At 44.1% G+C, this 13851-nt stretch overlaps 1 protein-coding gene across 1 annotated transcript in view; it reads left to right on the top strand.

The window, feature by feature from the left end:
* The first annotated feature begins 5058 nt into the window (after window positions 1-5058).
* LOC121878884 (carcinoembryonic antigen-related cell adhesion molecule 1-like) overlaps window positions 5059-13851 on the top strand; it is a 51395-nt gene continuing 42602 nt past the window's right edge. The window contains exon 1 of the mRNA XM_042385313.1: window positions 5059-5298. Coding sequence (XP_042241247.1) covers window positions 5128-5298 — 171 coding nt within the window. The 5' untranslated portion in view covers window positions 5059-5127. The remainder of the gene's footprint in view (window positions 5299-13851) is intronic.

Genomic DNA, 13851 nt, shown 5'->3' with positions numbered 1-13851 from the left:
TAAGCTGCATAATAATTCACTGTACAAAGTAATAGCCTTAGTTTACCCTCGTGTCAAGGTTAGGTTAGGTTAGGTTAGGTTAGGTTAGGTTATTAGTATTTGTATTATGTTTTTACCCACATTTTTTCTGTTCTACTTTCTCTACCTAATTATATCCGTGAAACAGTTCGTTGGGTATGGTAGAACAGCACAGGTATGTTCGTGCCCGTGGCGTGCGTGAAGTGTCCTTTATCATGAACGTGATGGCCCTTACATGGATGGAAGAATATCCTTGAGACATGATAAGGACATTGACCACTCCTTGACCACAGACGAGACTTGGGTATTAGGGATAATGAGTTTGTCTTAATGAATGAATGAAGTCGTTCTGGATTATACCTGTAGCTCCATATAGGTAACCAAACCCATAAAACATCATCCAAGGCAACCAAGTTCATACAATTGGTTGCCAGAGTCGGTATAGATCCTCAAGCATAGTGGTTTCCAACACGTGTTTGGGTAAGTCCTGTGGTACTCACCCCCACCCCGCCATAAAAATAATAAAGCATATTTTCGCTGGGTTAGGGGGGAGGGGGGTTGCCTACGTGAACCGGGTTTGCATGAAAATGTTGTCGACTTATTTGTTGATATTGGTTCTTCGTGAGCTGTCAGGATCTCTCTCGAGCGTGAAATTGCTGGCAGAGACTCCGTTGTCGGCTGCCGCCATTGTTTCTGATAACTCCATAAGACAACCCGGGCAGGAAGGGGAGTGGAGTAGGAGGAGGGAGGGAGAGGAGTGGAGTGGGAGGAGGGGAGGGGAGGGAGAGGGAGGTGGAGTAGGAGGAGTGGGGGGAGGAAGAGAGGGGGGAGTGGTTCAATGGTTCGAGACCGAGGTACCTAACTTGACAGATGAGGATGTGAAGGCGATCGAGTGCAGTGCCCCCAAAAAATATCAGTCTGCAGTATACTGAATCCTCGCTGCCCCTAACAGAGCATCAATTTCACTCATAGAGGTTACCTAGTACACTGGACAGATCACTACAGTTGTGGGTAAGGGAAGCACCTCTCTGCATCAACCAATACTCCAGCGTCAATATGTTTATCAGCTTTGAGAGGGACACTCCATTTACTACCACTGACGCTTCTCTTTCAAGTCCAATTCGTAAAAAGAAAAATAATTAGTTTGGCGAAATCTGAATAATCCTATAAAACAGAGAACGGGTTTTATATCAATGAATAGTATGTAATTTTTGCCACGATGTTTCTGTTACACACACACACACACACACACACACACACACACATCGTACCCAAAATTCTAAACATCGTAAACAAGGGGTGAAGATATCTTACTGAATGGATTAACTCTGTACTCAGCTAGATATCGTACTCAATGTATTATCTCGGTACTTAACGGGATATCGTACTCGGTGGACTCATCACTTATACACAAAGGTCAAAGATGCTGTAGTGAAGATACTCACCTTTAATTACACAAACACCTGCATTCACTCTCTTCACAGATTAATTACTGAAAATCAAGTGTGATAACGAGACTTGAAGGTGAACAACTAACAAAATGTGTAGCTATTGGGAGACGGCAGCCTGGCAGACGGCAGCCTGGTAGATGGTAGACGGCAGCCTGGCAGACGGCAGCCTGGTAGATGGTAGACGGCAGCCTGGCAGACGGCAGCCTGGTAGATGGTAGACGGCAGCCTGGCAGACGGCAGCCTGGTAGATGGTAGACGGCAGCCTGGTAGACGGCAGCCTGGTAGATGGTAGACGGCAGCCTGGCAGACGGCAGCCTGGTAGATGGTAGACGGCAGCCTGGCAGATGGTAGACGGCAGCCTGGTAGATGGTAGACGGCAGCCTGGTAGATGGTAGAGCGGCAGCCTGGCAGATGGTAGACGGCAGCCTGGTAGATGGTAGACGGCAGCCTGGTCGATGGCAGCCTGGTAGATGGCAGCCTGGTAGATGGTAGACGGCAGCCTGGCAGATGATGAATCGCTGGTAGATGGTAGATGGCAGCCTGGTAGATGGTAGACGGCAGCCTGGTAGATGGTAGACGGCAGCCTGGTGGATGGTAGACGGCAGCCTGGTAGATGGTAGACGGCAGCCTGGTAGATGGTGAACTGGCCTGGGTAGATGGTAGACGGCAGCCTGGCAGATGGTAGATGGCAGCCTGGCAGATGGTAGATGGCAGCCTGGTAGATGGTAGACGGCAGCTGGTGGATGGTAGACGGCAGCCTGGTAGATGGTAGATGGCAGCCTGGCAGATGGTAGACGGCAGCCTGGTAGATGATAGATGGCAGCCTGGCAGATGGTAGACGGCAGCCTGGTAGATGGTAGACGGCAGCCTGGCAGATGGTGGACGGCAACGCCTGGTGGATGGTAGATGGCAGCCTGGCAGATGGTAGATGGCAAGCCTGGTAGATGGTAGACGGCAGCCTGGTAGATGGTGACGGCAGCCTGGTAGATGGTAGATGGCAGCCTGGCAGATGGTAGACGGCAGCCTGGTAGATGGTAGACGGCAGCCTGGTAGATGAGTAGATGGCAGCCTGGCAGATGGTAGACGGCAGCCTGGTAGATGGTAGACGGCAGCCTGGTGGATGGTAGACGGCAGCCTGGCAGATGGTGGACGGCAGCCTGGTAGATGAACGGCAGCCTGGTAGATGTAGAGCAGCAGCCTGGTAGATGGTAGATGGCAGCCTGGCAGATGGGAGGGCAGCCTGGTAGATGGTAGACGGCAGCCTGGTAGATGGTGACGGCAGCCTGGCAGATGGTAGATGGCAGCCTGGTAGATGGTAGACGGCAGCCTGGCAGATGGTAGACGGCAGCCTGGCAGATGGTAGATGGCAGCCTGGTAGATGGTGGACGGCAGCCTGGTAGATGGTAGATGGCAGCCTGGTGGATGGTAGACGGCAGCCTGGTGATGATGGATGGCAGCCTGGCAGATGGTAGATATGGCAGCCTGGTAGATGGTAGACGGCAGCCTGGTAGATGGTAGACGGCAGCCTGGCAGATGGTAGACGGCTGGTGGATGGTAGATGGCAGCCTTGGATGATTAGACAGCAGCCTGGTAGATGGTAGACGGCAGCCTGGCAGATGGTAGACGGCAGCCTGGCAGATGGTAGATGGCAGCCTGGTAGATGATGGACGGCAGCCTGGTAGATGGTAGACGGCAGCCTGGTAGATGGTAGACGGCAGCCGGTAGATGGTAGACGGCAGCCTGGTGAGATAGTGACAGCAGCCTGGTAGATGGTAGATGGCAGCCTGGCAGATGGTAGACGGCAGCCTGGTAGATGGTAGACGGCAGCCTGGCAGATGGTAGACGGCAGCCTGGCAGATGGTAGATGGCAGCCTGGTAGATGGTGAACTGGCAGCCTGGTGGTGGGTAGACGGCAGCCTGGTAGATGGTGAACTGGCAGCCTGGTAGATGGTAGACGGCAGCCTGGTAGATGGTAGACTGGCAGCCTGGTGGATGGTAGATGGCAGCCTGGCAGATGGTAGACGGCAGCCTGGTAGATGGTAGACGGCAGCCTGGCAGATGGTAGACGGCAGCCTGGCAGATGGTAGATGGCAGCCTGGTGATGAATGGTGACGGCAGCCTGGTAGATGGTAGATGGCAGCCTGGTGGATGGCAGACGGCAGCCTGGTAGATGGTAGACGGCAGCCTGGTAGATGGTAGACGGCAGCCTGGTAGATGGTAGACGGCAGCCTGGCGAGATGGTAGACGGCAGCCTGGCAGATGGTAGACTGGCAGCCTGGCAGATGGTAGATGGCAGCCTGGTAGATGGTAGACGGCAGCCTGGTAGATGGTAGACGGCAGCCTGGCGGAATGGTAGACGGCAGCCTGGTAGATGGTAGACGGCAGCCTGGCAGATGGTAGACGGCAGCCTGGCAGATGTAACTACTCTATAGTATCCCGATAAATGGTAGATTGGCAGACAGTAACCTGATAGATACTTAACTATAACCTGGTAGAGTATTGGCCTGGTAAACATTGAACTGTTTTAGAGAAACATTGTAACCTGGTAGACTGGTCGATAGTGACTTGGCAAATTGGTATAACAGAACCTCTTTATAAAGGCTATATTAGAACCTCTTTATAAAGGCTATAATAACAAACACTCAGACAGGCTACATTATAACTTGTTTAAAATACTACACTACTCCCATATATAAATACTGTAGTACTCTGTTACCTGGTTCCTATATTTCATGTAGATCCACAATGAAAACGTGGATAAGATAAATCTTGATAAAGTCACACGGGAAAAGGGAAACAACGGAGCACCTTAGCTTTCGTCTTTATTCAAGACATCTTCAGAGGCAACTGAAGCTAAGGTGCTCCGTTGTTTCCCTTTTCCCGTGTGATTTTATCAAGATATATATATATATATATATATATATATATATATATATATATATATATATATATATATATATATATAATAAATTTGTTGTATTATTCTTGTCATCAGTTATCGTTCACTCTCGATCGTCTCTTCCTCGTTTATTTATCTCTATGTTCATCTTTACTGTTCTCATGTACTGTCCACCTCACAACACCGTCTCCGTCTCCTCGCTGGACAAGAACGCCCCGACACCTTGACTCCCTCACCCACAGTAGTGTCCTTAAGAGACGTGTAGGAGTGTCTGTTGTTTGGGGACAAGAACGCCCCGACACCTTGACTCCCTCACCCACAGTAACTGTCCTTAAGAGACGTGTAGGAGTGTCTGTTGTTTGGGTAATTTGGTTTTGAGAACTTCACTGTAATCCTTTTTTTTCTGTCTGTATTTTTATTAATAGCTTTAAGAATCAATTGTGACTCCTCAACACAACACAACACAACACAACACAACACAACACAACACAACACAACACAACACAACACAACACAACACAACACAACACAACACAACACAACACCTGTATAAGTTGTTTTAACAGGTGACTATAGTCTTAATCTTATCTGCGTGTGTCACCTTTCATTCACGTCTGTTCACAGGAGGCTTCATCTTACAGCCCCGTGGTGTCATAGTTCTAACTCGTGGTATATATTTGTACAGGTGTGAGCGGTCGACGGCATGAGGGAGTGAGCGTGGCGCACAGAGGTCTGCCACACACCAGTCTGACACACACGATGGTGCCACACAGAAGACACTCCAGAAGAGGAGGACGAGTGACACGAGCCAGGACCTCCAACCTGGCACGCATGACACCCTCTCAGCAGAACAACACGGAGGTCCTAGCACAAGTGGGAGGCAGTGTGACCATCAAGTGCTACACCAACTACCTCGATGGTAACGAAATGGTAAGGAAGACCTCATGTTGTCCTTTATGGTGTGAGATATTGTGTAGTGAGAAATATTCTGACTAAAACATGGAGGAAAGTATTACTCGGGGAAATATTCGAAATATTCATTAATTCCTGTAAACTCGATATTTAACACACACACACACACACACACACACACACACACACACACACACACACACACACACACACACCACCCGAGATCCCTCGTTCAAGAATTGCTGTTCGATACCACAACCGCATCCAGCCCATACGAGCACGAACTGATCACTTTTAGAACAGCTCAGTCCCAACCATTGTAAAAATTATCAATAACTTGTAATCAACCAGTGTGTTCACTCCCAGTCAATCTAACTTTTTGCACTGTCACTATGTTGAAATGCCCTGTAGTATGACCTTCTCCCCATCTAGTTATTATATATCTTATTTGTATCACTTATGTTACTTATATATTATTTGTCAATCAAGAGACCCATTCCCCAATTATGTAACTGTATATTTTCAGCCTTCCGGTTGGCATGCTCTTTCAATAAACCGTTAATTATTATTGTTACATACACACACAAACAAAATATAATCACTAACTAGGCCATATATATGAAGCCTATGTGATAAACGCCCCCCCCCCCCAAAAAAAAAAAAAAGAAAAGAAAAAAGAAAAAATTTATATGTGGCAACAATAATTTTCGATGGGATTAACAGAGAAAAAATACACGCAGAGGATTTTTAGATAATAGTCATCAGAGTTCATACGGATTACGTTCTTCAATGTTGTTAATGCATCCAGGTCACGTATTGTTGATAACTAACACGAGCAGTAGTACCCTGACCACTCCCCCCTACCACACCCCTCTGTTCTCCGTCCTTCCCCTCCTCCTTTCACCCTATCCCCATCTTCCCCCTCCTTCCTTCCATTTCACCCTCATATCTCTTAAATATGAACTTTGACCTCAAACTCCTAATGAGTAGGTCACACACACACACACCCATACAATCAACGGGTGTACACAAAAAAGTGCCAGGTATAACTCTCCTCAACAGCTTCTGAGGCCATTATGATCAGCACCTGGAACCTCTGGCGGCCGTACGAGCAATCCCAGAAGCAATTAAAGGGGACAAACCAGCTGAATCACACGACACGAAGGTGAAGAAAAAGTGTAGTAGTTAAGACATTATTGAGGGGAATTATTAATGTGATTACCCCGACGATGATGACAGCTGGCGGGGGGACGGTGAGCTGTGAGGAGGGGAGATTGTCTTTGGTAAGGGGTGGGCCTATGTGGGGTCTGGGGTGTGGGATGTGGGGGTGGGTGTGGGGTCTGGGGTGTGGGATGTGGGGGTGGACCTATGTGGGGTCTGGGGATGTGGAGTGGGCGTATGTGGGGTGTAGAGTGGGCGGGAGTGGGATGCAGTGGGCATGAGTGGGCTCTTGGGTAGGCGTGAGTGGGGTGTGGGGTGGGCGAGGGTGGCATGTAGGGTGGACGTCAGTATAGTCTGGGGTAAAGACAGACAAACAAACAAATAAATAAACACGTAAACAGCTAAACAAAACAAAAACACCGAGAGAAAGAGAAAAAATCGCCGAAATTGCAAGTCAGCGAGAGAGACAGACAGACAGTCAGACAGTCAAAAACGAGTGAGGAAGACGGCGGGGAGGGGTGGTGAGAGGTTGGTAGGAGGGCGGGTAGGGAAGTGAGAGGGAGGGAGGACCCGGGGGCCAGACCTCACACCCCAGAGCTGACTTGATGATTGATTCCCGGGCCGTCGCTGGAGGTGTAATGGGCTCCACTTGTGAAACTTTGGGAGTGATGGATGACTGACCGCCGCCACCCAGGAAATATGGTCCCAGCCCGCTTATTTACCGGGCCTAGTGGAGCTGACGGCTCTTATATATTACGTCGTGGCCGCTCACTTAATGTGTTGGTTGGCATGGGAGTGGAGGAGCTCTGCGGCGACCCAGCTCACCACCAGCCCAGCCGACGCGGAGCTTTATTTATTAAGGGCCAAGTTCTTATTCACGTGTTGGAGGTGAACTGTGTGTGCGGGGATCTCGAAGTGGGTTTTTTTGGGGGTGGAGTATATTTTGAAGTAGTTTGGTAAACCAATTTCGAAATCACTCTGAAATTTGTTTCATTCAGGTTTATTTATGTGTGATGATGGCGATGGATTTTCACTACCTGGGCTATTTAACTCAGTTTAGATGAAAAGATAAGATTGTATGTTCTCAGAATAAGAAGGATTATATACTTTCTAAAGCATCCTGAGAACAGAAACTTGCCACAGGGAGATTTGCTCACGTGATGATCCAGCAGTTGTTGACGTCAGCTGCTGGACCACTTTGTGGATCTGAGAGCAAGACTGACTACGTTCTGTTTGTGACCTGAGACATGATATCTAACCTAACCTTATCTAACCTCACCTAAGCTAACTTAACCTATCTTAATCTAACCTGACCTAATATAACCGATCATAATCTAACCTATGTCTTAACCCTTTAGACAGAGGGCAGCGGGGCACTGAGGTATTTTACTCTGGACAACTGCAGACGAATTAATTCAGATGACAGGAACCCTGGCCAGGCTAGTAAAGGATTTCCTAACCTAACCTAACCTTTTATACTTTCTGATTAGGACAGAGATGTTTAATGTTGAGTTTGTGATGAATGACTATAATGTTTTTTTTTGTCTTTTTTCTCAAATCAAAGAAAAATATAATGTTTTTTTCTTTGACAATCGTTAACATAGAGCAGCTGCCTTAGAACGATCTCCTGAGGTGAAAGGTGGGAAGTGTGTGTGTGTGTGTTTATCTCACTCCTACCCCCTCACAGCACATGTCTCACCCCCCTCTACCCCCCTTCTACTATTCCCAAGATTACTGCACCTCTTGAGTCACCAGACATAACTATACAAGAGGAGTGTATGGCCCCTGTCTCATCAACAGAAGTATTATATAAATGGGTTCTTTACATTTGATTTATATTCAAATTCATCCCCTGTAACTTTCCACTAGCTATGAGATGTCATGACCATATCACATGAGCGGTAGCTTCCCCAAGGGGTGCGGCTCATTTGACTATATGTCAGCACAAATGTAAGCGCGCATAAGGCGGCGCCCATTGTCAGTCAGACTCATAAACTTACATCGTACAGACGTTGATTCACGTCTATATACATAGACGCCGTCCTTTCTCTTCACGCTCATAAATAGTGGAAGTTACGGTTGATCTACACTCAGGAATTATACAAACAATACTTTTTAATAAAAGAAGAAACTTCAATTGGGTTTCGTTACTAAAACCCAATATAATATATATATGTACCAACCTGTTTAACATTGAATTAACCAGCCGGTTCAGGAGTCAAGACAACACATAGTTAATAAATCATCTTAAAACAAAGTTAATAAGATCTTTCTCTTTTACTATAAATTTCACCCAAAAATTTATCACTGTTACAGAGGAATCATGAATCTCTTTCCAAACTTTTGGCTACACAACAACCCAGTCGAGTGTAATTCTTGGTAAATCATCATCTTTCATTTTTTCCTAATGATATATTTCATTCATAAGATATTCAGTAAAATCCTTATGGGAAAAATACAATTAGGATTCACGTACAATGTACAGAAAGTTGAGCATAGAAAATTCTGTCTGTTTTTAAACGACTTTGGGGGATTTAGTCGACCTGAATATATTGATCTTTAATGGAGATGTCAGTCAGTCTTCTCAGTTCAATAAAGATCTAAGAGCCTAGTGTGTAAGTGAAAATCTACAGAGGAGAAAAAAAAATACAACTGGTATATTAAGACATAGATCTATACAGTGTCAATCATGGTCTTTGTGCCGTTGATACACCACACCGAGTATATCAAGACTTTCATCTTTAATGGAATATGTCAATCTTCCGAGTTGTTTAAAGATTTATATATGTTTTTTTACCAGTTGTGATGCTTGTTTGTTTATCTTGTTTATTTAGCTCCTCATTTAAGCCCCCCTACACACACACACACACACACACACACACACACACACACTTAGCCTCTACCTTCAAGACATGGGTGACTCATAAACCCTGGAGTCAACTTAACCTGGAGAGAATATTCTTGTATCAGAGAGAAGGGCCGTAATGGATCTTTTATCCGGCTGTCAGACCGGCCGCTCCACCTCTGACACCGACATATGAACATAATATCTCGGACCAACGAAGACTAGGACACGGAGAATTCATCTGGTGAGATAAATGGAGGTATGAACCTTCTCTCACTGTACCAGATATTTATGACAGTTTGGCCTACACTGGACAAGGTGCGCCACTGATAACAACCAGGTGTGTGTGTGTCCGCCTGTCTTAAACCTAACTCTCTCGTGTCGCCTCTGTATTATTTAGTGATGATAGTTCCAGGTAATAAACAGAAAACCTCAATATAAGACCCAACAAGGACCAAATAGACTCGGCTTCCCGCTTCTAGTCACCTGATGGGTAAATAATGCTCTCCTTCACCACCACACAGCCCCATAATGCTCATCTTCCCCGCCACACAGCCCCCATAATGCTCACACCCCCCTCCACACAGTCCCATAAATGCTCTACACCCCGCCACACAGCCCCATACGTCTACACCCTCCACACAGCCCTCACACGCTCACACTCTCCACAGCCCCATAATGCTCACACCCCCCGCCACACAGTCCCATAATGCTCACACCCCCTACCCTACCCATGACGTCGTTAAAATATCGGCCAAAATTAAAGAAAAACTAAATAACTGTTGCCAAAGCGCATAGAGTTCAGCTTCATCTCTCAAAAAGGTCTGATAAAACACCCAAACAAGAAAACAAACAAACGAAGTAACCTCTGAGCACCTCCCTGTTACACACTTCACGCGGCGCCTGGTGGAGGAAGGCGAGTGTACAACTGTTCCAAGAATTAACTATGTAATACGCTGCTCTTCCCAGGTAACAGTAACAGTAACGTAACCTTCTCTTGACAAGTATACAGCCAAGTATACAGTATACATATATAAAGTTCACTACAAGTAACAGTAACATGACCTTCTCTACACAAGTATATAATAAAGTTCACTACAAGTAACAGTAACATGACCTTCTCTACACAAGTATATAATAAAGTTCACTACAAGTAACAGTAACATGAACTTCTCTACACAAGTATATAATAAAGTTCACTACAAGTAACAGTAACATGACCTTCTCTACACAAGTAAATAATAAAGTTCACTACAAGTAACAGTAACATAATCTTCTCTACACGAGTATATAATAAAGTTCACTACAAGTAACAGTAACATGACCTTCTCTACACAAGTATATAATAAAGTTCACTACAAGTAACAGTAACATGAACTTCTCTACACAAGTATATAATAAAGTTCACTACAAGTAACAGTAACATGACCTTCTCTACACAAGTAAATAATAAAGTTCACTACAAGTAACAGTAACATAATCTTCTCTACACGAGTATATAATAAAGTTCACTACAAGTAACAGTAACATGACCTTCTCTACACAAGTATATAATAAAGTTCACTACAAGTAACAGTAACATGAACTTCTCTACACAAGTATATAATAAAGTTCACTACAAGTAACAGTAACATATACACACATGCTATTCCAGAACAGCGCCGGCTGGAAAATTGGTTTCAATTCATAGCAGGAGAATGACTTAGTGCAATATTTATGAGAGGTATTTGATGAAGCCATGTGAGCGGCCCTTGAAACACGCAACACTTGATTACTCTCCCGCGACCCACATTTCCCACATAAGTAATTTAGTCCGCTAAAACAAACTCCACAGATTAATTTAGATCTGATTAAAAATAAAACCTCATGTTAGCTGTTTGTAATATCCAAATTATGTTCGCCTCATTTTTTTCTCACGTCTTTTATATGCAACAGAATTGACCAAAATTGATATATATTGTTTGTGTTGATATTTTTTACTGGTATTCAGGTAATGGAGTGCATTAATAATCTAAATTAAGAAAGACAATGAAAAGAAGCGAGAAGATTATTGGTGGTATATTACTGAACTACACACAAGAGATTAACCCTATGACCTGTTGACTTTTGATGACGTCCAGGCAAGGCATCCGTCGATAAACACACAATTGACTTATACTGAACGACAAGTAACGTCAGATTTAAATACAATAGTCTCGTGTTCTATCCCTTCACTGGAAAATTTACCAACTGTTTTTTTATCAAATAAACTCAAACACAAAAAACAAACACGCAGGGTTTTAGTTTTTGTTCCTGGTGTAAGTTACTTGGTGTTTTATGATGGTGAAATATATATATATATATATATATATATATATATATATATATATATATATATATATATATATATATATATATATATATATATATATATTATCCTTTATGGAATTTCTAAATACAAACATTATCAAATACCAAGAAAATGACACACACACACACACACACAGACACACACACACACACACACACACACATGAAGGCTTTGTATGTAATAAGTCATTTATGTCCAATGTATATTTTCAGCCTTCGGGCTGCAGAACTTTTTCAATAAAACGTCAATTATTATTATTTATTATTACACACACACACACATGATGAATTCCCCTGAAGTAAATCTCAATGAAAATAATTGAGAATAAACTTATGCTAAAATCAGTTGCTTCCCAGACTGTGTTTACATGTGAGGGGGTGGTGAGGGGGGGGCGAAGGTGCGCCGCCTCCCTGAACTCTTATTAAAACTTGTGCACCAATGAGAGATTGATGAGGTCTGCCTGGCTGGCCTCCCACCACCACCAGTCCCTCCCGCCTACACTACACCGAAAGGCTTCTTGTTACTGTGATGTATCAAATATTCTATGAATACATGTGTACCGTAAATGATAGGGGGGGAGGGGTGATTATTAAAATTATTAATTATTTACAATATTCACTGAAGAAAGAAAACTGCGATGAAAAGTTGGGATTATAATTATATAACAACAAAGAAGACTGGAAAAAATACAGACTAATTAGCTCTTTACCTGTTATATATACCTGATATTTTTACACAAACACTGTCAGTCAACCGAGGGACGAGAGGTTTGGTCAGGGAATATTCCACAGGTATAACATTTCTTTACACGTAATAACAGCCAGTGGTTGTACTGTACTAGGCGTCGCGTCCATGACCACTGTTTACACTCTACACTACCTACTGGACCATGATGCCTCTGGTCCGTCCTTGTGTCTGTCGGTGCTATAACTCAAGGTCATGCTTATAATGGATGGAAGGAAGACTATAGACGCCCAAGGTGTATTTTGCTTTAGCCTTGACTGACCCTTTATCCCACCTCACCAAGGGTAAGGTTACAAGGCGTAGTGCGAGCAGGACACCGCTGGTACTCTCCACACAACCAGTCTAACTGTTCCAAACTTTACCTAGATAGAAAAAAGAAAGAAACTGGAATTACAGAAAGTAATTCGGGAGGAAGGAGAGAGAGAATACACGAGGTAATAAGAGTGTTAAAAGTGGCAAGAGATAGAGTAAAGAGAACTGCACAAGGCATCTTTTAGGTACAAACACACGTTAAAGACACTACACACACCGTGGATGATATATAACCCGGGTGAGACTCAGCCTTGGCCCAGAGAACATCAAACTCTCGTCAGAGCTTCTCCTAGTTTACGTAAGTCAACCCACAGGTGTGTGTGTGTTATAGACCCTTGGTAGTTGCGAGTATGTGATACGTGTAATAATAATAATAATAATAATAATAATAATAAGCGGTGGGTACAGTGTACATCCCCAACCATAAATAAAATATGAGTGTAAACAAAATACAATTATTTTTGCCAACACATGTGGTCAATATAGTGTCCAAATTTCACCCGGACAAGCAAGCAAAGTGGTCACGCTAGTAAGGTGGTCACTGTAGTAAAGTGGTCACTGTAGTAAAGTAAGGAGGCCGTTGTAGTAAGGAGGCCGTTGTAGTAAGGAGGCCGTTGTAGTAAGGAGGCCGCTAGATGAAGGCAAAAATATCAATGTGTAGGACTCAGTCGGTCATGACACACACACACACACACGACGGCTGTATTTATCAGACCCCAAGTTACACATTAAGGGTCATCTTGTGTGTAAGGTCGGAAATCCTTCAAAATCGCTTATATTATACTTTACGAATATGTCGTTCAGTTCACTACAATATAACTCAACTCAAAGGTCAAGTGAAGTTTGTTCACGTAAACTTATTGTACATGATACCTGACCTGACCATATTCAATACTAGGAACATACACAAGGCAAGAATCATGTCTGGTTCACGGGAGCAGCACACAGTAAAGTAATAATCCGTTCCCTAACAACGCTTCCCACGAGTCGAGAAGTTCAGCCAATTAGGAATCAGTTTTCATGAATCATCGTTCACTATGGCAGACGTCGTTCAAAACATATAATTAACTTAAATACTGTAAGTTCCATTGAAATTCAAAGCTTAATGTCACCTCCAGACGGTTTAGAATTTAAAGTAATCAAGTCAGATTGACTATTC

This window comes from Homarus americanus, unplaced genomic scaffold (assembly GCF_018991925.1).
Source record: "Homarus americanus isolate GMGI-L3 unplaced genomic scaffold, GMGI_Hamer_2.0 scaffold24057, whole genome shotgun sequence".
Taxonomy (NCBI): Eukaryota; Metazoa; Arthropoda; class Malacostraca; order Decapoda; family Nephropidae; genus Homarus; species Homarus americanus.
This window is presented reverse-complemented; position numbering and strand designations above follow the sequence as displayed.